The sequence below is a fragment of the Mytilus galloprovincialis genome, chromosome 10 (assembly GCF_965363235.1).
Source record: "Mytilus galloprovincialis chromosome 10, xbMytGall1.hap1.1, whole genome shotgun sequence".
NCBI lineage: Eukaryota > Metazoa > Mollusca > Bivalvia > Mytilida > Mytilidae > Mytilus > Mytilus galloprovincialis.
Window position 1 is genome coordinate 36401810 of NC_134847.1, and position 21378 is coordinate 36423187.

Here is a 21378-nt window from a genome sequence, read left to right on the forward strand (position 1 = left end):
ACGATCCAAATGATCCAATGCATTGGACCAAAGAACAGTATATTACACATTTGGAAAGTATGGGAATTACAGTAAAATCTACTTGGAGATTAGACATGATTCGACAACTGTATTTTGTCAATCAAAAGGACGTTGCAAATCCAACTGAAAGTGGTCCTAATGGTTCTACGGAATCAAATACTAGGAATATTGATGAATATAATATTGCAATTAACTGGGGAAAAGTAGACGACCGTCTATTACATCTAGTTATGAACGGGTTACAAAGTAGAGAATGTGACCTATATGGAGATTACGACCACGCAACGAAATTCTGCCAAAAACAAGTTTATCAAAAAACTCCTCCATGCGCCCCACAAGCCACGACCACCCTCGTGTTGTAGATAAATCAAAAGATAGGCATGGGAGGAATATCATTCAAGCAGAGGGTCATGACCTTTGTAATAATTTCAATTATGGAACATGCAAATGGAAAGAATGCAAGTTTACACATGCGTGTCTTAAGTGTAAAAGTAGAGGTCACGGTTTTAAGACATGTGGTAACAACAAGGATACCAGTACTAGTAGTCAAAACAAAACTGCTGATAAGCCGAACGTAAAAACATCTAGGTGACTCGAAATGAATGATGATTATCAACTTTCTCACATAAATGTAAATAACCTTGAAAAAGAATTAACGAAACATCCGGATAGACATTTTGTAAAATATTTATTAGACGGTATAAAAAACGGTTTTGATACCATGGTGTCGAAAACAGAATAACCAACAGTTGAATGTAAAAATCTACAATCAGCTTTCCGAAATCCAGACAGCGTTGATTTAATAATTAAACAAGAGGTCGATAAAGGTTATCTAGTTGGGCCATTTAAAAAGCTCCCTTTTGATAGGTATCGTGTGAGCCCAATAGGTATAGTGGAGGGCAAGTATTCAGGGAAAAAGAGGTTAATAGTTGATCTGTCGTCTTGACATGAAAGTCAAGATCATTTTAATATTAACGATTTAATCGATAAAGAGCAATGCTAGCTGTCATACGTTAAAATAGATGATGCAATCAACGCAATTAAAGAATTCGGACGATTATCAATACTCAATAAGGCGGACATTGCCGACGCATTCAAACAATTAGGGATCAAAAGGGAGCAGCATCATTTATACTGTATTAAATGGAGAAACTTATATTACTATTATGTGCGTCTTTGTTTTGGCTCAAGATCATCACCTAAACTATTTGACAATTTGTCAGTGGCAATTTGTCGGATTGCCAAGAACAATTACAATCTTCCAGTTATTCTTCATCTGCTTGATGATTTTTTAACTGTTCAAGCATCAGACACTTCAGGAGACAGAACCATGGCACTTATCACTTTAATTTTTAATAGACTGAATATACCATTATCTAAGAAAAAGACTGAAGGTCCACATACCACACTAGAGTATCTCGGAATTATATTAGATACAGATAAGATGGAAGCTAGACATCCACAAGATAAAGTTGAACGCATTATTTATTTCATTGGAACTTTTCTAAGTCGACATTCTATTAAAAAACGAGAACTTTTACAACTCTTGGGACATTTCAATGTTGCTGCGAGAGTCATTTTACCTGGACGAACTTTTGTTACTTATCTCATAAACCTATCGACTAAAGTTAACAATCTCAATTACTATGTTACACTGTCAGCCGAATGTCGAGATGATTTAAAGATGTGGTATATTTTTCTGAAACAGTGGAACTGCGTCTCCTTTTTCTACGATACTTTCACTACCAGTGCAGCGGACTTGTATACAGATGCTGCTTCAACACTTGGCTTTGGGGGGTACTTCAGGGGACATTGGTTTTGTAGTTCTTGGCCATCAGAGTTACAAAATATACTTGATTCTGATATGTCTATGGCTTTCCGAGAATTGTATCCAATTGCAGTGGCGGCAGTACTTTGGGGCAAACATTGGACGAGGAAACGAATAGTTTTTCATTGTGATAATGAATCTACCGTCAACATTATAAACAAAGGACGATCAAAGGTGCAAGATATTATGAAACTAATGCGTAAACTCACTTGGTTAGCTGCAATTAACAATTTTACATTTTCAAGTAAACATATCCCTGGTGTTAAAAATGTGATTGCCGATTCACTTTCTCGATTTGATTTTCAGACGTTCAGGAAAGAAGCTCAGGAAGCAGATGCACAAGCCATAATTTGTCCGCACTTCTCACTCGTAATGTGGAATTGACCAATAGTGTAAGTTGTTTACTCAAAACTTCAATAGCTCCCAGAACACGTACACAGTATGAGTGTGGGTATTCTGCCTATGCCACCTTTTTACGAATGACTGGAGTGATTTGGCTTAATTCAGACATGCCTCCGTTAACTGAAGAATTTCTTATTCATTTCGCTACGCATTGTTTTCAAAACTTGCATTTGAAATGTTTTACTATTAAAATGTATATATGTGGAATATGATATAAATACTTAGAGAATGGGAAGCCTTCAATATTTAGCGACAGTTCTGATAAACTTTATCGACTCGATGCGTTATATAGAGGGAAAAAGAAAAATTAGAAAAAATCAACAAAACCTAGACTGCCTATAACTTTCACGATACTAAAGGATATTTGTCAGTTTTTGAGGAAAGGGTATTATACGCCGTATGTAGACATTCTTCTGGAAGCAGCGTGTGTCACGGCATATTTGGGATTTCTTCGATGTGGGGAATTTACAGTAATACATTCGTTTGATTCAGAATGCAATGTGAGTATCGAAGATATCCGGTTTTTTAAGGATAAAGTGACCTTTCATTTGAAAGCTTCGAAAACAGACCCATTTCGTGAAGGTGTTGATATTCATTTATTTGCGTCGGGAGCGTCTGTTTGTCCAATCTTATCTCTGGAACGTTACATGGACTATCGTAATTGGAAATTCAAAGATAGTAAATCACAAGACGCTTTCTTTGTAATGGAAAATAGGAAAGCTTTAACACGAAACTACTTCATTTATTCTCTGAAAAATATACTTGCCGTATATATACGTACTTGGATACAACTCAGACTTATATAATGGTCACAGCTTTTGCATTGGAGCAAGTACCACAGCAGGTTCGAAAATTAAAGATCACCTTATTCAGACACTCGGACGGTGGAGTTCACAGTGTTATACTCGCTATATAAGAACATCCTTATCAACGATACAACAAGCTCAACAAGCTTTAGTCGAGTGAAGATTAAGTGTTTATTGTATATAGGAATATTTCAATCGCATACGTTTCTATCTTAATTTAATATTGTTAGTGCGTTAGAGTATATATAGTTTGTTTCATTAATTACCACATGTCAGTTTATCGTCTTTACGAGGTCAACACGACACCAATTGCGTTTTTTACTCAGTGTTTCAGGGGCATAATAATCCCCATTGTTTAATCTGATACTGGTTTAAAGTGTGCTTCAATAGTGTTGGGGCATAATAATCCCCATATTATGTAAATATATTGACGTATCATTGTCTTCATTGTGTCTACATTTTTATGTGTATATTAATTGCTAAACATATATGTTTATAATCGCTATCAGTGACGTACCATTTTCAATGAATGAGACAAGGGTTAAACATTTAACCAAGTTATAGTAGTATGACAGTTTCCGATTTTGTTTTGATATGTGAACTTACTGATGAACAATGTAGACAAAAGAACATTAAAGTATAGCCGATGCTGAGAAAATTATGACCAGAGTTCATTGACATTTTTATGAAAGTTATGTTAAGGTCAAGTAGAACATTTGATTTCATCAAGTCGTAACATTTCTTCTCACGACCCGCTGAGATAGACAATAGTTAATCAGAACACTTGTGCATATCACTAAAATGTTACATGTTTTCCAGCTCGCCGGAGTTGCATACTGATAAACGATTAGTGATGGCCGTTTTAATTGCTATTTATCTATTCGCATCTGATATAAGTTCATTTGTTTATCAATTCACATAATGAGATATATTAATATAGTTACAAATCTTTGTTCAACAGATACTGTAAATTCAGAAATTGATGCGTGCATTTATCATTGCGATTTCAGAAATCTGTAGCAAGATATAGTATCATCTATTAAATGCGAAATTTATCATTGCCATACGCACTCAGTAGATTTTGAATTTACAGTAACCATCTTCATTTGGGGTTCAGTTGTCTCCCTAAATACCAGTCATCAACTGTAATTTGGCATATTTTCGTTATTATTAATTCAATTTCCCCAAATTTGATGCAGAGTTATTGATGTAAAATTTGCTTGTCACAGTTAATGGGACTTATAGCAGTAATTTGGTTAAATTTTAATTAGACCAGACACGTGCTAGAAGTTTCCGGACACTAACTAACAACAGATCCCTGTTCTAAGTCAGTCCTGACGTCAGTCCATGCATGGACTTCTATCACTGACTTTTTGATCTACATGCTTGTAGTCATAAAAAAAACAGTCCCATACGTAAGTTCAAGCATGAACTTAAAGTTAGTGTCCTATCGTTATTCCGAAGTTCAAGCATGAACTTAGATCTTCCGATTGATATGATTCTCAAGCTTGGGAATTAATCAATCACTGTGACAGCAACCGAGACGGCTAAACGCCAAATGATGTTTATTTCAATTTATGTATATCATGTAGTATGTATCTTAGTTTATTATATCTTAATAAATATATATTCTATGTTTTATTGTGTATAAAAAAAATTAGAACAATTTACGAAAAATGATTAAAAATTTACTTTAAAGGACAAAACTTCTTAAGGGGTCAATTAACTATTTTGACTTATTTGTTGATCTTATTTTGCTGAACATTATTGCTGTTAACAGTTTATCTTTATCTTTAATAATATTCAAGATAATTACCAAAAAACTGCAAAATGTAATTTATATTACTGATTCAGGGACAGCACCACAACAACGAGTGTCTGATTCGCCTGAAAATTACTGGGCAGATTGTCGAATTTGCTCTATATATCAGTTTCAGATATATAAGTCAAATACTGCATTCTACCTCTATATTTTTTAGCCATGGTGGCCGTGTTGGTTTGCAAGCGGGTCATCGGACGTATATTTAAAAACTAAATACCCTAATGATGATTTTCGTCAAGTTGGGTTAAACTTGGTCCAGTAGTTTCAGAGGAGGATATATTTAAAAGCTAACAACGACGGGCATCAAGTGTTGAGAAAAGTTCACCTGGCCTTTTATGCCAGGTGAGCTAAAAAGGAACTAAAGGATCCTCTGTGTCCATGAAATATGAAAAACTAAAATAAGGAAAACTTAATTCGATTTGTTTGGTGAAAATATTTAACTTTCGAATGAACATTGTTCAAACCACGTAAACGATGATTATATATGTAACTCATATTGAAATCATTGAAAGTCAATTGCCTTTGGGAAATATCTGCAGTATAGTTTTGGAAGACTAGTCTTGCTTGCAGTCGTTAGGACCATAGATATCAAACGCAATTTATGAAACTTTCACTGTTATTATCCAAAGGTGCGGTCTTATAAAAATAAGGTCGTGTCATTATCTAAAATAAAGATTACACGAATACATCAAATATGCATATGAGTCTTTTTGCCTGCAATGCCGCAATATATTCAAATGTAATATTGCCTGAAAAACATACAAAGAAATTAAGAACCAGAACCAAGTACATTTCCACTTATTGACAACTTCAAAAGTTTCAGAACTAATATTAGATGATTTAATGATGTTTCGTGAAAACAATTTAAAAGTTAGAAAATTCAATATCATGGATATGGTATTACACATGATTTATACCTCTACTTTTAAGGTGAAATACCTTGGTTTTGCGCAGTTCTTTTGATTATATTTGACGGAATTCTGTTTAAGGACATATATAGATCATAAACTTTATACAACATTAGTCTAAGCTGAATGAGACCACGATGATAATGTTGCGCAGAAATTTAATTGTTGACTGTTCTTTACTACTATTTTATCTCATAATTTCCTTTTGTTTTGCACAACAGAATATTAGGAAACGTAATTTTGTAATAATACAAGGCAGAAGGATTCTACCAAGTAAAACAACAATAATGACAAAGATAGCCTCGTCTGGTCTGGCTTGTGTTGCGTTGTGCTCTACACAGGAAACGTGCTGCTATGCTAGTCATGACAGCAACACAAAGCAGTGCAATTTAGATATATCTTGTAGTCCTCAAAGTGAGCCTTTACCAGGTGCAATTATGTTGCGAAGTCGCTCAGGTAAGTTGAAATAACGTTCCCTTCATTTTTGGATGTTCGCTCCTTATTTTTTGTTAATGTTTGCCAAATATTTGGAATCCTCTAGTTTTATTACTGGAATACCATTAAACAAAAATTGCCCGATAATCCTTACTTTTCTTTCCATCAGTTGATTACATGTAGTTTAAATTGTCTTCTTTTAAAAACATTACAAAATCCTTGTAATATGTTTTTATCGTCTTAAAAAAAAAGTAACAAAAATAAGTAGATGAAAAATCCAGCAATAATTAATTCCCGCATATCTTTCAATTGTTTATTTATTTTTACTTTTTCATTTATTCATTTATATACTATCAATTTTTAACAGTCTTTTAAAAAAAATTATTATTTTGAATAGCGAACAGCCTTCAATAATTTAATATATATTTCCAGACATTTATTAATCTACCTGTACCATTTTTTTAAAACAAAACAGACTGATCGGAGACGGTCTTGAGATCACAAAACAATACCAGTCTACAAATACAGACCTACATCGATGATATTATATATGATAAACTGAATTTAATTTTCTTAAACATCACATTCATTAAAAAAATCGGTATGAATATTCAGGCAATAGACAATGATAGAGTTTTGGATACTTAAAGGTAATTTTATTGAGGAGTGATGGTTCTTCTAGCTGACTTAATTCACACCCCCTGTCTGATGACATTATTACTGCTAATCTCATAATTGGATCTATAAAACCCCTGTGGGTAAACTGTTTCGTATTTTTAATTCAATAAGACGTTTTTGAACAATTAAGATCCTTTTGAAATACTGTTGATTTTCAAAATGTCCCTTTTGACTATTAAAGTTATAACGTAGATTCTTAAAAGTTTCGTAACATATTGTCGCTCTGTTTATTTACAACCTCTGGATCGTTGCCACTGCTGGTGAAGTTTTGTTTCCCAGATAATATCACCAGCACAGTAATCAGCACCTCTGTGTTGACTTGAGTTATCATTGAAATGTTCATAATTATAAAATTAAATCGTTACAAAACTTTTAGCTTTTGAAATACGAAGGCTTTTCTATACCAGCAATAACTTACCTTACGTAAGCTCTATTTGGCACATCCTTTTTTAAATTTTTGGTCCTCAATACTTCTTGTTTTATTTGAGCGTCACTGATGAGTCTTTTGTAGACAAAACGCGAGTGTGGCGAAAATACAAAATTCTGGTAGATGTGATGAGTTTATTTAAACAGTACAGCCTTAATAATTTTACAAGAAATCTTTACGAATAAGTAAATACAAGTCACTGAAAAATATAAATTATGAACAATAATAGTTTGAATACTATATTTCTTTACTAGAGACTAATAAAAAATTATACAAAAATTTAGAATAAACATTTTTATATATCATTGCTTATGAATATAGTAAGGGAAAGGTGTACGTGTCTGCGGGGAACGGGAGACGGAGACGGAGGATTTTCTAGATTTGAACAAAATAATATGATAATCTGTTTGTTTCTGATTTGGTGATGTGCGGCGAATACGCGGGCATCCGGGTGGGCGGTTGTCAAACAATTTCACCAATCCATACAGTTAACATGATTAACTGACCTTCAATTCATCTTGGAAATATATCTCCAAAATTTGCAGTGAAAAGCATTAATTTTTTATTTGTGCAGCAATCATTTGTCAGATTTGTTTTCAATTAATAAACATTTTGAAATTATATTTTTGTACTCTACCAATGTACAAATTGTAATAGATTAACTTAGCCGTATTTGACACATTTTATTTTAAATCATTGTTCTTCAATGCTCTTCAAATTAATACATGTTTGGCTTTCTAACTATTTGGGTCTAAGCTTCACTACTGAGTCAGCGTCACACATCTGTATATACACCGATCTGCACTAGACGTACAGAGACAATTGACTAAGTTCGTATACGTTAGGTGTATTAAGCAATCGTTAGACGCGCGTTGCATAAGTTTTAAGTACGTCCAAATTTGAAGGTATAAGCTTGGTGAATGCTTTAACTCCAGGACATTTTTGTACATAATAAAATGATCAACTAGCTGTAGCGATTTACAAATGATACCTCTTCTCTACACGAAAGTTATACATACGTAACAAGCATGTTGGAAAACGCTACATCTAACTTCGAAACACCTTTAAGGCAAGTTGTATACGTCTCAATTCGTACTTTTTACCTGGACTTTTACTTAGACGTATGCAGGGCGTGTTTGCAACACTCTTGAACCTATAAAATGCACCCTAGGCGTATCAAAACGTATTTTGAAATTCAACGAAACTTGCTGTGACATTTATGATCATTTATACAAATGACATATGTCCATGAATTTACAAGATCATGTGTATCCGGAAGTAAAACAAACAATAAAATTCAGAATGGATGTGGGCAATGTGTCATAGAAACAACAACTCGACCGAAGAGCAGCCGCCTTTCCGTCTTCGATGAAGCGAAGAAAATCCTGTACCAGAAGTTTGCTTCAGTTGACAACTTAATAAAAATGTGTACTAGTTCAGTGAGAAACTCCATATTTGCATGTTCCAGTCCAAAGAACGACCGGGACGTGTCTCAAAGGGACGTTTTTCCTTCGTAGCGTGTCAGTTGTCTACATTAGACAAACGTCTGACATACGAAAACTTACGTTACTTAAACGCCCAATAAACGCGTATGCATGCTTCTTGTATGCATTAAACACGCTTGAAGCTCGTTGTGCAGACGATACAGATATGATTGACATGTTGAATGCGTCCAAAAGTAATAGCGTATTGGCAGCTTACATGGTTTTTGACGACGTTCGGCGTACGTCGGTGCTATACGATGATGAGTGATGCCGGTGTTATGTAGACGAAACGCGCGTCTTTAGTATCAAATTATAAGCCGGGTTATTACTATTTACATCCCTTGGTCGATGCCACTGCTGGTGGACGTTTCGTCTTCGATGGTATCACTAGACCAGTAGTCAGCACTTAGGTGTTGACATGAATTTCAATTATAGTCTTTTTTTTTTAAATCATCTGTATATAAAAGTATGAGTTATTCGAAATACTAAGGATTTACTTATCCCAGGCATAGATTACCTTAGCCGTATTTGGCACAATTCTTTCGAATTTTGAGTTCTCAATGCTTTTCAACTTTAGACCTGTTTGGCTTTCTAACTATTTGGATATGAGCGTCACTAATGAGTCTTATGTAGACTAAACGCGCGTCTCGCATATCAAATCATATGCCTGGTACTTTTAATAATGATTGTAACTGTATCAGTGTATATGTACAATATGACATTGACACATACACTGTTGCTCCTCGTTGCTCTTCAACTTCGTTTTTAAACCTTTTATTTTTTTTTATTGGAGCGTTACTGGTGACATAGTTAGCTATAAAAGGCCTCGGTAAGACAATGTAAAACACGTATATTGTACCACAGCATTATAGCTTAAATTGATATTAACCTAGATGTACAAGCCTTGTAATGAATTTGCCTGGTCATATAAACCATCATAACTATTTTGCGAAGCTCATTTTAGCTCACCTGGCGCCAAGTGAGCTTTTCTCATCATTTTGCGTCATTCGTCCGTCGTCGTCGTCCGTCGTCCGTCGTTAGCTTTTACAAAAATCTTCTCCTCTGAAACTACTAGGCCAAATTAAACAAAACTTGGCCACAATCATCATTTGGATATCTAGTTTCAAAAATGTGTTGTGTGACCCGGCCAACCAACCAAGATGGCCGCCATAGCTAAAAATAGAGGCTTATAACTCTGAAACCAAAGCATTAAGAGCAATTCAGACAAGGGGTTAAATTGTTTTGCAAGTCAAGATTTATCTGCTTTGAAATTTTCAGATGAATCCGACAATTGGTGTTTGGGTTGCTGCCCCTGAATTGGAAATTTTTAAGGAAATTTTGCTGTTTTTGGTTATTATCCTGAATATTATTATAGATAGAGATAAACTGTAAACAGCAATAATGTTCACCAAAGTAAGATCCACAAACAAGTCAACATGACCAAAAAGGTCAGTTGACCCCTTAAGGAGTTATTGGCCTTTATAGTCAATTTTTAATAATTTTGTAAATTTTGTAAATTTTAACAAAATATTTTCCTCTGTATATATAAGTTCATTATAAATTGAGATAATTGTAAGAAGCAAGAATATTCAGTAAAGTAAAATCTACAAACACATCACCATCAACGAAACACAATTTAGTCATGAATCCATCTGTATCCTTTGTTTAATATGCACATAGACCAAGGTGAGCGACACAGGCTCTTTAGAGCCTCTAGTTTAAAAATCGGATTATTAGAGAAATGAAAGGTCATTGTATAACTGATAATGTTTTTTTCAATGTCCTCTCTTTTCGAAAATTGAACAGCAAAGGAACACAAAAATCCTTAAGTTTTAACCAAATTAAATATACGCCATAATGTAATTCAGTGACTTAATAATTCGATTATATTTTGTGATTAATTTCAGTTTCACTTTCATGTCAGACGGGATGGCATAAGTTCGAAAACAACTGCTATTACTTCAGTAATGTACTAAAAAATTGGACAGATTCCGAGGTAAGTTATAATTCATGTTCATGAGTATGTGAGTTAAATAACAAATAAGAAACTATTCGTTGTACCTTTCTAGACTGCATGTACTTATACCTTTAAATTGATATGAGACAAAAATTAATTAAAACACCTGCAAAATAACTGAAATTGATCGTAATTGTGATACGAGTTTACTAATTTGTTACGTTGTCGTTTGTTATTTTATACATTTAACATCTTTAATGGGTCATTCGTAGGCTGTCAAATTCATGTTTACTGAAATAACACCAATTTTCATTTACGATTTATAACTTACTCCAAATTATAAAAAGACCAAAATTATAATTAACGATATATGTCCTTGATTAAAATATATTAAGAATTTTGTGGGATTTAAGGAATAACTATGGAACTTGGGAACCACATTATAAGATAATCACAATTTATCGGGGATCATGATAGTTTATCGGTCGCTCATTATTAGATAGTCGGCGTAAATTATACTTTACCGTCGATAATATTAGATGATCAGATGTTTGTGACTCGGGCACATATAATGACAGTTACATGTACTACTTTGATAACGGTCGAGAAGGTTTTACTGGCGACACATAATATATTAATTTGAAATTAAATAAAATTCCGCGAAATTTCATGAATGATTTTGGCGCATAAATTAAAGGTGGCATGAGTATTGAGTCAATTGGGAAATGTTTATTAGCTTATTATGAGCAATTTGAACTAAAGTTGCTGTTAAAACAAATGTAAAAAGCGTGTTATGTTTTTCACTGTTTCGATTGCATCAATGATTGAACAAAACAACTGAAATTGTAATATCTTTTGTATGACTTAGCCCATGCTCCTATAAGTTCGATAGTATATAAATTTTGATATAAGGCGATATGGTAGATTGCCAATCAGATGACCATCATTTCGATACCAAATAATGTAAATTTAATCGCTTATATGTCGTCAACGACTATTTTCCAACAAATGGCCTAATCAATACCATGTAGTTTTAAAAATATAAAGTTCAAATGAGAAAACCAACGTCATGGTTTATGCAGAAAAATGAAATCGTTCCAAATTACCAAGTGATAATTAATGAACGTGTTAATTGTCAATTCGTATCAAAAGTTCAAAACATTTCTAATTATCAGTAAACAGAAGTTGGAATGATATTGACTGATTTCCCCCTTCCGTAATTCATGCAGATGTTTGAATATTATAAGTTATATGGTTCGCTACTGACCCCCACGGATCCGTAGAGGGTTAGTAAAATCCCCTATGGATTTTATTTACCCTCCATGGATCCGGAGGGGTCAATAGTTAACCGTATAACGAATTTGTCGCACTCAGGACTTGTCTGGTGCATTTTGTTAAAAAAAAATAAGCATTGACACACAACAAAATCAATAGTTGATGTCACTATTAACGCGTCATGAAACTCCTATGAAATTTACTAACCCCTACAGGTTACGGCTTTTAACCAATCACAACGTGATAATTTACCTGCGATGCGATAAAAATTTATCGAATGTCAATGTATTGATATTTAAAAAGTATAAATTTGATATTGTATTAAAAAAAAGTCTAACACATTTAAAGTTATAAAAGTCAAAATTGAAGGTGTTTTTAAGTCGAAGTTTGCAGAGTTTTTAAGTCGTACATTTAAAAAATTTAAATGTCAAAATTATGAGATTTTGTAGGAAAAACATTTTAAGTTATAGTTATAATTTGCGTATAACTTAAAAGTCAAAAGATTTGTTTAAGTCAAAGTGTGGACTGATTCTTAATTTTCTATACTTAATTAAATTTTATAACATGTATGTAACGCTTTGTTTTTTAAATTATCCGTTTTCGTGAATATACACATTATCTTGTCGATAATAACGTGATCCTCAACATCTAGGTAAGAGGGGCGAAAGATAACAGAGGGACAGTCAAACTCATAGATTGAAAATAAACTAACAACGCCATGGTTAATTAAAAAACAAACACTAAAATAATAGTAAAGAAGAGACAACATAGAAACTAAAGAGTAAGCAACACGAACCCAAACAAAAACTGGGAGTGAACTCAGGTGATCCGGAATCGTCAGCAGATCTTGCTCCACATGTGGCACCTGTAGGAAAAGCACAAACAATTATAATAAAACAGATGACCTGAAATATTATAGTATTATAGGTTACTTGCAAAGAAAATGGTGGCATGCTTGCAGAAGTTAAATCAAGTAGTGAAAATGACTTTTTGAAGACCAAAATTGGTGAATCAGGTAATTATATGTATTGTTATTTTCGTATTACTTTTAATTTCAAAGCATTTAAAATCTTAAAATATTAAATAATAATACTGTATTTTTTTACGAGGTCATTTTTTAGTTTTTTTCACTTAAATGAAACTGATAAAATCTTTTTGAAGTTCAGTTAAACCACCAATTTAATGAAAACAGCCATTGATTGATACTTTATTTCCCTTTTTACATCCTTTTTATCAAGGGATAACGATAAGTTTTCAAAAAAAAAAATTGTAACTAAAGGTACATGTATTTAAACTGATAATATATAGTGGTCTTCAAAATTGTATCATATTCACAGAAAAATTAACTGTTTTTAAAACTGTTGTATGTAATTATTATAGAATTCTGGATAGGCGGAACAGACATACAGAATAAGGGAAAAGACATACAGAAAGTGGGAACAGACATACAGAATGAGGGAACAGACATACAGAAAGAGCTAACAAACATACAGAAAGAGGGAACAGACATACAGAAAGAGGGAACAGACATCATACAGAAAGAGGGAACAGACATCATACAGACAGAGGGAACAGACATACAGAAAGAGGGAACAGACATCATACAGAAAGAGGGAACAGACATACAGAAAGAGGGAACAGACATCATACAGAAAGAGGGGACAGACATCATACAGACAGAGGGAACAGACATACAGAAAGAGGGAACAGACATCATACAGAAAGAGGGAACAGACATCATACAGAAAGAGGGAACAGACATCATACAGACAGAGGGAACAGACATACAGAAAGAGGGAACAGACATCATACAGAAAGAGGGAACAGACATACAGAAAGAGGGAACAGACATCATACAGAAAGAGGGAACAGACATCGTACAGACAGAGGGAACAGACATACAGAAAGAGGGAACAGACATCATACAGAAAGAGGGAACAGACATACAGAATGAGGGAACAGACATACAGAAAGAGCTAACAAACATACAGAAAGAGCTAACAGACATACAGAAAGAGGGAACAGACATCATACAGAAAGAGGGAACAGACATACAGAATGAGGGAACAGACATACAGAAAGAGCTAACAAACATACAGAAAGAGCTAACAGACATACAGAAAGAGGGAACAGACACCATACAGAAAGAGCTAACAGACATACAGAAAGAGGGAACAGACATACAGAAAGAGGGAACAGACATCATACAGAAAGAGGGAACAGACATACAGAATGGGGGTATTTGGGTTTGGTCGAGTAGTGAAACCAATGTGACATTTGTTGACTGGAGTCCCAATCAACCAAACAATTATGGTGGAGTTGAACATTGCCTTGAATTCAGTTCTGGAAAATCACGACAATGGAATGATGAAGAGTGTAGTGATCTTAATCGTTTTATCTGCGAAAAGAGTAAGTTATCTGTCATAGGAAACACAGCAACTTGTTTCCAATTAAGCTTCAGGTGTAGGTTGCAACTTCAAAAAACTAATAAATGCTGTTTTCTGGTGATCGGCTTGTTTAGAATTTATTTTTATACAACTTTGAATTTGTTTTTTCAAATACTTAGGCTTTTCTACCTCTGTCAGGCATAGATTACCTTAGCTGTATTTGGCTAAAATTTTAGGAATTTTGGTCTTCAATGCTCTTCAACTTCGTACTTTATTTGGCCTTTTAAATTTTTTGGATTCGAGCGTAACTGATGAGTCTTTTGTAGACGAAACGCGCTTCTGGTGTATAAACTTAATTTAGTCCGGGTATCTATGATGAGTTTATTTATTATCAACATTAATTGAATATACAACTGTATGTTTGATCATCATTTATATCACGATTCTCGTTTTTTACGGAAAATAAAAAGAAAAATCGAACAATCCAAAACCAAAACCATGGATTATTTTTGTCCATATTGCTCTTCAATTTTGTACTTTAGATCTGACACTCACTGATGAGTCTTATGTCGACGAAACGCGTGTCTAGCGTATTAAATTATAATCCTGGTACCTTTGATAACCGATTATCCTTGCCATTTCACTAAAATTAGAAAATACCCACGGAATATACTTTCAAATATGTTCATAATTTGAAGATACAGTTTTGGTGTAAGGCGATATATTTTTGAAGCGTGTCACATTCGAAAGACAATATGATATGAAAAAAGGAGGGGTATTTTCCAGCATCACTTCTTTATCATTTTTTTTTACTGAATACTGAAGTAAAACTCCCACCCTAGGGTAAACTTTTTGCTGAGTAGACCATTATACTTGCAGACAAAGTGAAAATGATGCTCATTTGCAATATTTTGCATAATGCTCCGCAGAACAATAGTTGTTTGCACTCCCTGCACTAAATTTTGCTGTGAAATGACGGAAATGATACTATATAATTTTAAACACTTGTATTTAAAATTCAGTCTTACTTGTAAATACAGTTTTTAAAACTTAAGCACCTCACCACACTGTAAATATCTGTGTAAAGATTTGATTAATAATTAAACCAATATATCCCAAATGGGAAAACATACCTACATCTGGTATCAAATGAATTTGCATTATCATTATTTTCATAATTTGGTTAAAGAGATTTGCAATTAATAAACAATCTTCTTCAAATAGTAATGTAGACCAGACGTAGGTTAAATGATACATTAAGTATCCTTAGTTTTGTTGAACAAAACAAGAAAAATCTTATGAGAGCTCCATTGCGAAAACGTACAACATCTTGGATAAACTATACATATATTTATAGTAGCAAACATGTGTACAGTAGCTTGTGATATATGTTTTATGATTCCTTGCGACATTTTAAATAAAAATAAGTCCTTTTCTTCAAATATGGACGCACACGATAAGTATACAAAAACCAGGGTGCTATGATTGCCATTATTATATGACTATAAATTTTCTGTTTTCTCATTGGCTAAAAGCATAGGAAATCCTCTTTGATAAAACATTATATTCACCGCGTCAAAAATCACGAGAGGTTAATATAAGATTTGGAACAGCGTCCGTGTACCTAAATATAGAAACGGGGAATTCTTGTTAGCTATTTAAGGGATGTATAAATAAAATGGTTTTTAATTGGACGACCGAATAAATATCAACCAATCAGCGCTCTCGACATAAAATCGTTTCGATCTAACAGACGACAGTTACATGTTTCCGGCAACAAAGTATGGCTGGAGCAGCAGAAGTAGCTACTGAAAAACGCTTTCCATCGTTAAATAATGATACAATATTCTTCTAGTTTTAATTATGAAGAATTAAATATGCCTAAAAATCAAACCCAAGCATAAAATAAAAACAGTCTAGGCAAAATACCATCTAACCAAGGATATATTTCACAATCTAAAAATATAAAAATGACACTGAGAACTAAAGAGTCATATAATAAAGCAATTGTTGACTTTTGATATCAGTTGATACAATGATTTATCAACCCCAGATGTGATATTCACCTCGGCCGTTGGACTTGGTGAATATCACATCTCTGGGGTTGATAAATCATTGTATCAACCTCATCAAAAGTCAATAATTGTATAATAACATGAATAATAAAAATATTTAAACGGATTCGACCTAACGTGCCTTTACACAGTTTAAAGTCATCGAACGGTCTTGAACAATGCGCGAAACTCTTGTCGTAATAATCTATTTTCATATTACCGACTTTTGAATCTGAAATCTAAATATTTTTTTTCGACAGATTACCTTCTCTGTAGTAAGGCAGCCTGGAACTCGGTCAAATACGAGCGACCAAAATAATGAAATTTAATCAATATGAATTAAATTTGTTTATTGAATTGATAAGACTTGGATTTGTCTCCCTTTTTATGTTTTGATTGTTGCAAGCGACACTAAAACCGGTTGTATAATACATTTTTTTCTGTTCATAAGCGATACGCAATTATCTCGTGCATTTATAGGCGGGAATTTCAATATAAAACCAGTTGTTTCGGTAATGTTATTTCATTCTTTAACAAACTGTAGACGGGTGCAAGGACAAAAACCCACCACACCCTACCCCAATTAAATATTTGTTTGCTGCCGTTATGATTTATAATTACAGATTTTGTATGTAGTCTTTACCAATCGTCATGGCTTTTAAACATGTTGACATTTGATGAATGATGATGTGATCTAACAAAGCTGAACATTACAAGCAATGTGTATGGCGGAATTTATCGTATTGTGGTGCTGGAAGCCCAGTTGTCACCTCTTCAGTACTGGTTGCCCTTTACTGAATCAATGAAAAACATTAATTATATTGTCATTGAATGATTTATTCTTTGGCCTTTTGAAAATCTAATTGTTGTTATGATTTTGTTGAAAAATTAAAGCCATGACAAAATTCGCCAATTCTAAAATAGTGTTGTTTTTATTCATGATAATAATAGAATCTAGAGACACAGAAACTGTTTGTATGTCATAGGAATTCACCATTTTGCTATGTGTCGGTTTGGTAGTTTGATATCATATACAATAAGTAAAGTTGAACATATAAACGAGGGAATTTGGGGGAGGGGAAGTAAGTCATACATGTATATAGAAAGCATCGAACATTAAACTATCTCTAAAAATTATACGGATAAAAGTCATGAATTTTCTTATTTACATTACTCTTCATTGACATTTAAACAACTTAATTTTATTATACTTACTTTTTAAGGTCTTTCCTTTTTAATAAGGAAAGACCTCAGTGTATTTCTTTTGATTATTATTATTATTTTTTCAACCAAACTTTAACGACTTTTCACCAAAAAAGTACTCGACATGTTAAAATGATATAAGTTATATAGTATCGGCTGACTAAAAGCTATCTTGTGGTTAGGGCACGACCTTGTAACATTTCCTTTATAGCGGTTATCTTCCTTAATACCGAAAACCTTTTTATCATTTCTAACTCCATAGCCATAATAGGTAGAAAAAAACAAAGGATGGAATCTGTTCAGGAGCAGACCCTTGTTCTTCGTTACATTTAAATCGAGAAGATTCAACGACTCATTCGTAGAGTTATGCCCTTTTCAAATTAACAAATGTCGGTTGGCCACTAAAACTCAGAAACCATAAGTTGTAGCCACCTAGAATCTTCACCAATGATCATCAATTCACGTGACAATGAAAATTGATCTAAGGTCAAAGGTCAAGGTCATGCTTGTTATCGGATTTACTTAATAACCGTAAAAGATGGCTGATAAAATGTAACAAGAAAAATGAGTGTCTTGTCGAGATGAACATTTGTTATGTTGAGTCCAAAAATATTCGACCAACTATCATGGACCTAGGTCACCAAAACTGTTTTTCGGGTCCGAAATGATGATGTTTTTGCTTATAACTCAAAAGAGGTTAGAGATAGAAAGAAACTTTGAAATGTAAAAACGTTCAGCATAATAAAATCTATAAAATTAGGTCAAGGTCAGAGATCAAGTTCCCTAGCAACGACATAAAACACCTTAGCAACATCATATTTTTGAACTAAGAAGGCTAGGAATAATATAAATATGCAATTTTTAATACTGGAAATGACATTTTTGTCCCTAGCAAAGACATATTAGTCCTTAGCAATCACTTTTGTTTTAACTTTATAGACTATGAATAGTGCATATCACATTCATAATACTTTAAGTAATATTTTACTCCTTAGGAATGATTTTGTCCTTAACAACCACTTGTTATGAACATTAAAGTCCTTAGCAACAATATTTTTTTTTGAACTAAGAAGACTATCAATAAAAGGAAAAAGGAAAGACCTTTCAATTGTTTATGAACAATTGACTTTTAATTTTTGCATATTTTGTTGATGTTTGTTGTAAAACAGATTATTTCTATTTACAGGCTTATTACAATAAAGATCGGGAAGATAACGATTGCCTTAGACTGAATGAACACCACTATAAATTATGCATTAGAAACAATGTATTATTCTGCGTTTGAAAATAACATTTGGAAATCAATTACTTTACACCAAAATATCAAGAGCCTCCTCGTAGGGTTTTTTGATCATGTGACTACTTGCACGTATTTATAGTGATTATTTGATTACGAGACCAAATATTTTAAATGATTTTTTATTTATCTAGGAGTGTATTTTTTTATTATTTAATTATCGTGATTAAAATAATAATGATTGTGAGATTATATATTAGCAAATTAAAATTCTGTTTTAATTTGATTATTACTAAGAACGCTATTTATATTGTAAATTTATTATGTCCCTACTTTTAATATTGAGTGGTGATATTCACCAGTCTTAAATTCTAAAACGCTGTATAATAAGTATTGTGACTAAAGCTTAACTTTTTACCGAATCATGAGTTACGCAAACTATTTCTAAAGTCTCATTTCAATTTGAATCACAACAAAATTAACTGAGAGTTAAAAAGGTCTACATAAGATACTTATATACTCATTTCAATTTAGAAAAAAAATATCTTTATACAATTTCGATTGCAAATGTCAAGTGTAATATGAGAATCAGTTGCTCTTGATCCCATATACAGAAATCAGCAGATATGAAACTTCGTATTTAAAAAAGATATTTTGTCTAAAGATTTAAGATTGTTTTGTTCAATTAGTGTACTAACTGTCTTTACTAAAATATTCAGGGGATACCATTATTAAACGTCTGGACGTAAGACAAAATATGAATTCTGAAACATTGTATTTTTTTTGCTGTCGTCCTGACCGGAATAAAATTTACATCTTCAATCAAGTTGTATATAAATTGTATTCACGTCACCAGAGTTCTCGGGTAGTGATTCCACTCTTGCAGCCTTAGAGTAGATTTCGGATCCACTCTTTCAGCCTAAGAGTGGATTTTTGTCAGATTTTTCACCCCACCTTTGCTATTCTTTGGCATTTATTCACTTGATATGATATTAGTTGATGTAATTTCGTATTAATAATGTTATATTATTTCATATTAGATATGAACTTTTCTGACAAATGTTTTATTTGCAAAATGTATTTTTTGCATGTTATGATTTTGAATAAATGACTTTTTTCAGTTTAGTTTTTATATCATATAGCAAATCGAGCTCAGACTCTGGCCTATACATACATAGTAGGTTTATGGTATATAGCTGTCTGTCTTAAAATCAGTTTTATTTGCTAATTGAAAATTAAGCTGAATAAAATAATTTAAAACAGCAGAAAAAATCATTTTGTTTTAATTGGTTATTACAGAGCTATATATACTGTACATAATGTCTCTAATCTGGTCAAAGGGTCAGAGTGACCTACTTAATTTAACGATGAATTGTAACTCGAATATTTACAGCGCCCCTTGCGGTCATTGTCCTCCAGAGGTTATATAGTGATCGATAGGGAGCGTTATATAACAACTGGTTTATTCGGATTAGATATTGTTTTGAAATTAGATAACATGTTTCCTCGTGCAGAGAAATTTTACCTATGAACCATGCATGATTGGATTTCATCATTTTTGTTGGTCAATGATCTTGCGGGGTCAGCACGAGTTCACGTGTAAGTGTGTTGTGGTCACTTCCTTTTATCAACAGCATTTGATGTGTTAACTTGTGATTCTTATCAAACAATTTGTAAAAAGTTCCCACCCACATACCTCCATTAACGTTGTCTTTTGAAGTAGATATGTATATATGTTTATTTATGGGGCAGGTTCCCCCCCCCTCCCCCCCATCTTTGCTATTCTTTGTCATTTATTCAATTGATATGATAGTAGTTGATGTAATTTCGTACTAATTATGTATCATCATTTTATATTGAATATTAACTTTTATGTCAAATGTTTTATTTGCAAAATGTATTTTTTGTATTTTATGATTTTGAATAAATGACCTTTTTCGTCAGTTTAGTTTTGATATCACTATATAGCAAATCAAGCTCAGACTCTGCATGGCCTGTGTATACATAGTATGTTTATGATATCTAGCTGTCTGTCGGATTGACTAGGATTAAACACACTTCATTTCTTTGATATACTATCCCTTCAATTGATTTGAAGATTTTCTATCACAATTTCTGTAGAATCTAGTAATCAGTTATAATGACTTCAGATTCATGAACTGTCAAATAACTCACAATAAATATCTGGGTTAAATACATGATTTACCAAAGTACGTTTCTTTTGTTAAGTTATTATTGATATTAAAAGACCCATGAGCACGATCGAAAATTGAAATGATAATTTTTAATCCCATATCAACTATGACTTGGTTTTTTTTTACTCGTATGAATCATAATTCAGAACCTTCTATAAGACAAAAGGAAATTTTAAAACACCTTGCAAAAAGCGTTAATTTTACTTTCAGATAGATTGATGATATCCTATCAATTAATAATCCATATTTCAGTCAGTAT

General features: G+C 32.9%; 1 protein-coding gene across 1 annotated transcript; it reads left to right on the top strand.

The window, feature by feature from the left end:
- The first annotated feature begins 6014 nt into the window (after nucleotides 1-6014).
- Nucleotides 6015-20670, top strand: LOC143049119 (uncharacterized). Its single transcript, XM_076222881.1, has 5 exons — nucleotides 6015-6243; nucleotides 10719-10807; nucleotides 12971-13058; nucleotides 13424-14452; nucleotides 18874-20670. The coding sequence occupies exons 1-5, from the start codon at nucleotides 6075-6077 to the stop codon at nucleotides 18885-18887; spliced, it is 1389 nt and encodes a 462-aa protein (XP_076078996.1). The 5' UTR covers nucleotides 6015-6074; the 3' UTR covers nucleotides 18888-20670.
- The last annotated feature ends 708 nt before the right edge of the window (nucleotides 20671-21378 follow it).

Excerpts from the sequence above, each read along its gene's own strand:
- LOC143049119 (XM_076222881.1), top strand. The coding sequence starts at position 6,075 with ATGACAAAGATAGCCTCGTCTGGTCTGGCTTGTGTTGCGTTGTGCTCT. Across the intron at positions 6,244-10,718 it reads TATGTTGCGAAGTCGCTCAG|TTTCACTTTCATGTCAGACG; the intron begins GTAAGTTGAAAT and ends GATTAATTTCAG. Across the intron at positions 10,808-12,970 it reads AAAATTGGACAGATTCCGAG|GTTACTTGCAAAGAAAATGG; the intron begins GTAAGTTATAAT and ends ATAGTATTATAG.